This window comes from Filicampus tigris, chromosome 4 (genome assembly GCF_054856515.1).
Source record: "Filicampus tigris isolate MCC_2025a chromosome 4, RoL_Ftig_1.0, whole genome shotgun sequence".
Taxonomy (NCBI): Eukaryota; Metazoa; Chordata; class Actinopteri; order Syngnathiformes; family Syngnathidae; genus Filicampus; species Filicampus tigris.
The window spans coordinates 7506417-7513333 of NC_141220.1; the positions used below are offsets into that span (position 1 = coordinate 7506417).

General features: G+C 40.7%; 1 protein-coding gene across 1 annotated transcript; it reads right to left on the bottom strand.

Annotated features, from left to right (window-relative positions):
- Positions 1–281: 281 nt before the first annotated feature.
- endouc (endonuclease, polyU-specific C) lies at positions 282–5319 on the bottom strand. Its single transcript, XM_086028381.1, has 8 exons — positions 5214–5319; positions 5033–5086; positions 3887–3986; positions 3697–3808; positions 3177–3298; positions 2287–2399; positions 1880–2030; positions 282–1804 (listed from the first exon to the last, which is right to left on the bottom strand). The coding sequence occupies exons 1-8, from the start codon at positions 5222–5224 to the stop codon at positions 1529–1531; spliced, it is 939 nt and encodes a 312-aa protein (XP_085884507.1). The 5' UTR covers positions 5225–5319; the 3' UTR covers positions 282–1528.
- Positions 5320–6917: the final 1598 nt, after the last annotated feature.

The window sequence follows — 6917 nt, forward strand, 5'->3', positions numbered from 1 at the left end:
CTCCATGCCAGGCTAACAATTAGCATCTATGTGGCAGCTGTTACCCTTCAAGCAATGCATATCTGAACACAAATGATGCAGCAACACACGCAGACAAGATAGCAATACTCAAAGGCATATATTGTTTTTCCTCTGGAAAGAATGACTAATATTGCTGCCATAGTGAGCAGCCAAGAGAGCTGAGTCTCTAGTATAGGATAATAGCATTCTGTCTGTCTTACACTGCCCCCAGGTGGCAAAGTCACACGCACACACACACAGAGAATGAACAGCACAATGCATTGCAGGAAAAAATCTGACAAAAGGCAAGGCAAGTTTATTTGTATAGCACATTTCATGCACAAGACGATTCAACGTGCTTTACATAAACCATCAAAAGCATTACAGAAAGATAAATAAAAGAAGAATGAGGAATTACAAACATCAAAGTCACGTAGAATAATTTGATTAAATGATTAAAAGCAAGATAAGAAAAAATCAAATCAAAATAAAAACAGATTTCATGCACAGGCGTATGAGAACAGAAATGTTTTTAACCTCGATTTAAAAATGTCTACATTTGGTGAGAGTTTCATCTGCACTGGCAATTTGTTCCACTTCTTTTGCAGCCAGATAGATACAGTATGAGTGCTTTGAGTTACGAGAGTGGACAGGAACAATTTAAGCTGATCTCAAGGCATCATTGTATTTCAACAATTCCAGAGTTATTATTTCGCATCTATTCAGCACAACAATGGATGTGAAATAAAACAAGATGTGACTGAAGTGGATGGAATTTCAAAAGGCTTTTCAAAAAGTTGGCATTTACCATTTAGGAATTAAGGCCTTTTTTTTGTAGAGATAATGCCAAAGTTTTCAGGGCCTTAAGAGTATTTGTAGTAAGTGACTTGATTTCTGTTTTGAAATAGGATTAAAATGATGAACGGCTCATCAGTGTGGAGGGTTGCGTGCGTACACGCGGCTTAATCTTTTGTGGTCCACAGATGCATCCCTAAATTGTGAGCTGGATGTTATTAATCTGGTCTGCATTTGGTGCATTCACAATAACGCCATCCCTCAATTTTCTATAGCTCAGTCTGTGGAGGGTTGCAAGGCTCCAGTCTAGCCCAGCTGACTTTGGACAAAAGACTGGTTGCCAGTCAACCACTGAGCACATCTACAGACAACCATTCACACTTACTTCCTGTATATTTAAACGATCACTGAGTGGCGACTGCGTATCAGCCAAATGAAGCATTAAGCCACGAGTGACATTCATAACAAGAACGCAGCGTTATTGTGAATGAACGGAAAACATAAGCAAGAAAAGAAAAGTCTACATGCGTGTTTTATTGCTAAACTTTTAATGGACGGTATAATGGCATGACCATAATACAAACGATACTCTGTCATGCGTTCCTTTGTAGGCAAATTGGTACATTTCAGTCTGTGTTTATATTTATAATTGTTTGGACAGGACTTCCGAGAAGAGGTATACTATCTCAGTGGGCCACTTAGTAGAATAAAGCAGAAATCAAGCCAGATAAAATCATGGCGAGTGCTGCCTTATGTGCCTGCTGTTGCTGCTGAGCAGTTTGGGGTAGGCCGTGCCGAGGGAGCGTCCGTGCCGTATGACCACCAGCTCCATCTGGCTCTGGTCGATGTTGACCAGCACCTTGGTGCTTCTCTCCGTGTTCATGAGGAAGACGACGGTGAAGAGGGCCATCTCGAATTCGGGGCTGGTGCCGATGAAGGAGCTGCCCACGGGTTTGAGCACGCTGTGCCAACTGAACTGGAGGCTCACCACGTGGTCGTCCTCGTCGGGCTGAAAGCGACGCGAGCATTAAATCGGCGCGGTGGAGCGCCGCGGCCAGCGGGCCCGGTGTTCGGACGTACGCACCAAGTCGTGCTCCCTCGCCTTGTAGCCTTTGTAGTCCAGCAGCCTGCCCTTTTCCTGCATGTAGAACTGGATCCAGTTGTGGAAGCCAGTGATCTCACTGCTAGATTTGATCTCTCCAACAAACACATGCTCGAAGCCACAGGAGTCGGGTCTGTCGAAATGAAAACCAGCCACAGACGTGGCTTGTAACTTGTCATTGTTTTGGGTAAAATTGCTGTCCGTTTATTTGGTTGTGTCCTGGAATATTGTTGTTTTAGGCAGGCAACATTGTAGACAGCCACAAGTTGTAGTGATGCCTGGACGTACCTTTTTAGGTTTCTCAATTTTACTCCACATCAGGGATCAAAAGCCACCATGCGCGTTCATATGACAATATGCATAAGGTCATTCAGCAAATGTGTTCTTACCCGGTGTTCCTCTGTCTGTAGTAGAGGTGAAACCAGATTAGGTGCAGTTGACTCTTAAAGTGTCTCAAGTTAGATGAAGACTGTCCTTTACTCACCAAATATCTGTGAGTACGCTGCAAAAAAAAAAACAACAACATCAGAGCAACCCAAGAAATTAGAACCACACTTTGGCTGCTTTATACACTGAACAAAAACGTACATGCAATATTTGTTTTTGCATGAGCTGAGCTCAGAGATGTCCATTTTTCCGATGTGTACAAAAGGTCAATTCCTCTCAAATATTGTTCACAAATCCGTCTTTAAAACACAAGCAACAAGAAGCCAATAGCTCCAGTCAGCCCCCTTACAAATTCCTCAAGTACTGGTCCTGGTCCAGGTCCAGTTTTCAGTGAGGCCGAGACAATGCGGCATTCCACAGCTGCGCACAGATGTTCCACATGTTTACTGTTCTCTCTGTGCAAAAGAATGTTTCCAGTGAAAAGACGAAACTCGCTTTGGGGTGCAGCTGCAGCCTCACCCAAGGAGAGGGGGGCGAAAAAACAGCCAATCATTTCGCCAAAGTTTTTACATTCTCACAAATCTTGTCATATTTGCCACGTGGAATTTAGCCATTTTCCCCCAAATTCTTTCATTTAAAATGCCTTGCTTGGATTTTTTTTTTGTAGTCATCCTGCGCATGTAACAAATGTTTATTTCATTAAATAATTTATTAATGATTTGAAACGACATACATCACCATAAAACAAAAAGGAATTTACAGGATATATTTTTCATGTTTTATAAACATAATTTTAAAGTTTTTTTTTTGCTGCCATTTTGTCCGTCTTAATAAAGAAATGTGTCCAGCAACCGAGTCATCGACAAGTCATCCAAACACGTATGAAGAGTACCTTCATGACTTCTGTCTCTAAGATGGCGTCCAAGAAGAGGTTGGTCTCAGTCTGCTCTTCGGCGGTGACTCGCTCAGCTACGCCAAGTGACCTCTCATAATTGTCCAGCAGCCTCAAAAGCCCTGAAGGAGCATTCACAGTATACAGTATGTAGTGAATGCAAACATTTACACTCCAGGTTCGTTCCACACACCAGAATCAATAGGCTACTACTAGTTCCACTTTCGGCCTCCTACTATGCAATTAAACCTTACTAGTAAATTCCCAGCCTGCACTACTATTAGGCCGAAGGAAGTAGAAGGCTTGTGTCGCACACTCGTAGCCTTACTAGTAGCACCCAAAAAAAAAAAAAGCAAAGAAAATACCTTCATGTGGATATCAAAAATATCAAATAAAGGCTCTAACAGCTGGCACTCTTCATAGCCATGACTTGATTAATTCTTCGGCTTATGACAGCCTCTCTCATCATTCGTACACTTTTGACCCAATCGAACACGATGTTGTCAAAGTTGTCACTAACTGAAGATGGTGGTGGTGTTCCTCATCTTGAGCTCATTGACGTTGGAGAAGAGAGGCAGAGAAGCATGATCTAGTACAGCCTGACTGCCCGGGCTCACGAAGCCTGCTCGGCCCTTGCACAGCAAAAACAAACACCTCAGCATGATAAGAAGTGACACTAGAAAAGAGTGAAGTACGGAGAGTCTTCATACTTGAACTGAGATGGTGTAATCTACACCAGGCGTCATTCGATTCGTATCCAGCCTCCACAGCTCATTGAAAAGGTTGGAAAGTTCTTGGTTTAATACCAATCTGTCATGGGGACATTGTACATATATGCACAATGAGATGCAGTGGTCAAAAGTAAGCAAGTAAAAATAGGTTGTTACTGTGATTAAGTACATCATCAACAATGATGATGGTAACTAATGCGGAGAAGTGGCCTTATTTATGAGAACTGTTTGATGTTATTGCCTCCAATAATGATTTGTGCAAATTTTGCATTTTTTAGTCGGTACACAATGTTATAAGTCATATTTTATATGTCAAAGCCAGAGAATACATTGTTGACTTGATCTTCTCAGCATAAGCATTAAGTATGGTATTTAAAGCGCAAGTCAACCCAAACATAATTTTTTCAAGAATATGTTCCCAGCAGGCCCACTAGTTGACACACGGCATTTTGATTCATTTTAAGTTAAGCAGCAAAATACACTTGTTTTTAACAATCTCTGGGATGGCCATTTTGTCTTCTGTCTACTGAAAATGACATCACAACTGCTCACACAACGACCAATCACGGCTAACCTGTTTTCTGAATCTGAATTGGTCGTTACGCCCTGAGCAGTTGTGATATCATTTTCAGTCAACAGAAGACAAAATGGCCACCCCCGGAAATGGCTAAAAACGAGTGGATTAACACTTATTCCACAAACGCAATATTTATCAGAATGCCATGTTTCAACTAGTGGGCTTGCATAGAACATATTCTTGAAAAAAAAATTTTTGCGTTGACTTCCGCTTTAAAGAGGATACCTTTTGTGTGAGTTAATTCCCCCTCCCTTTTTTCAAAAAGGTTTGGTCTCTCTTGTAGTGAAAGTAAAATAAATAAATTAATAATAATAATTGCACTCTATTGTAGTGAAAGTAAAATAAATAAAATAATAATAATAATTGTACTGTTGTACTAGTATTTTTCAGATATTGTACTTGTTTACTATTATTTAAGTACAGGAGTCGAATCAGTACTTCTACTAACTTTTACCGTTTTTATTTTACACAGGCTACTTCTATCTAAAGTGTGAGTACTTTTGTGACCTCTGACGAAATGTCAATACAATAGCATTACGGTATTGTACCTGGATGCATTCAGTCCACTGAAGAACACTCCAAGGAGGAGTACTACATTTATTCTGTTAAAAAAAACACAACAAAGAAAAACCTTTGGAATGCTTGCCATCAGACAGATCGAAATATTACAAGTACTCTCATAACAATAAAAAATCCCTTTAAAAGATGCAAGAAAAACAAACTACAAACCTGGAAGCCATGGTGCTTGTTTCCCCCCTTTCTCACTTCTGTGAAGTGTGAACGTACAGTACCGTGAACAACATCACAACAATAAAAAAAGCCCCCTCCTTTCCCCAACGGTCCTTTAAACGCGCATGCGCACGACTGATATGTCCGGTTATTGCCGCAGATCCAGACGTTGGTCGCCAGAGGGCAATATGCCTTATTAGAAAAAAACTTGGAATTGCAGTACAAGTGAGCGCAAATTTAAATTAGGCTCTCGTTTAATCTTTTAATACATTTGATGAATTGATTCTACTGTATTTGGGATACGTTTTTTTTAAGTAATGCAAGATGTAAGACATTTTGACAATTGTCATATACTCATGCTAAAAAAAAAGCATATCTGTATATGTATATATATATACATAAATATACAAATATATATATATATATGTAAATATATATAAATATAAATATATGAAAAGTCTATCCCATCTGACTTTTTCAAAAACTATTGTGAAACGTGCAGCAAATAACACTAATCTGCATCAAAAAATAAACAAGAATGGCAAATATTTTCTAGATCAGTTTTTCGCACTGAAGACAGTGATACCATTAATTTTGCCGCATTTCTGCTCCAATTTTTCTGTTCCACGCTGAGTGTCATTGTTTTTTGGAGCCATCACAGTGCAAAAACAGCTCTTATTAAAGTACTAAGTGAGACTGAACTCTGACGCAGGGAAGGTGTCGGTGCTAGACTTATTGGATCTCAGTGCAGCATTTGATACAATTGATCATAATATATTGTTGAACATGTTGGAAACGCGGATGGAATTAAAATGGAACAGTCCTAAAATGATTCAGGTTGTACTTTGAGGAAAGGAGTTACTTTATGACCAATTGGAAGTTTTGAATCAATTGAATGGCCATGACGTGGGGTCCCTCAAGAGTCAGTCCTTGGACCCCCTTTTGTTCAGTCTGTATATGTTTCCTTTGGGTCAAATGCTTCAGAACACTAATGTTTGTCGTCATAGATATACAGATGACACAGCTATATTTAGCAATGTCCCCCACTCACAACAGTTCCTTAACATATTGTGTCACTGTCTAGAGCAAATTAACAATTGGACGAACTCAAATTTCCTTCAGTTTATCCATCCATCCATCCATCCATTATCTGTACCGCTTCTCCTCACAAGGGTCGCGGGGCGTGCTGGAGCCTATCCCAGCTGTCTTCGGGCAGTAGGCGGGGGACACCCTGAATTGGTTGCCAGCCAATCGCAGGGCACACAGAGACAAACATCCGCACTCACAATCACACCTAGGGGCAATTTAGAGAGTCCAATCAAGTTACCATGCATGTTTTTGGAATGTGGGAGGAAACCGGAGTACCCGGAGAGAACCCACGCAGGCACGGGGAGAACATGCAAACTCCACACAGGGAGGCCGGGGCCGGGATCGAACCCACGACCTCTGAACTGCGAGGCGGACGTGCTAACCAGTTGAACGCTGTGAGGCTCAGTTTAACCAAAACAAAGGTAATTGTTTTCAGCAATGTAGACAAATAAATTGCTGTTAGAAAAGACTGTCTTTAGAAATCAAAGACTGGTGACAACATTATCGAAAATGGATGGATCACTACTACGTCTACAATAAAATCTCAAATGAACACCCCTAAGACATTCAAAATAAGTAATTATGAATTGTCCTGGCAAATTTGACACAGACCAC

Excerpts from the sequence above, each read along its gene's own strand:
- endouc (XM_086028381.1), bottom strand. Across the intron at positions 2,400-3,176 it reads TAGAGACAGAAGTCATGAAG|CGTACTCACAGATATTTGGT; the intron begins GTACTCTTCATA and ends TTTTTTTTGCAG. Across the intron at positions 2,031-2,286 it reads TACAGACAGAGGAACACCGG|ACCCGACTCCTGTGGCTTCG; the intron begins GTAAGAACACAT and ends TCATTTCGACAG.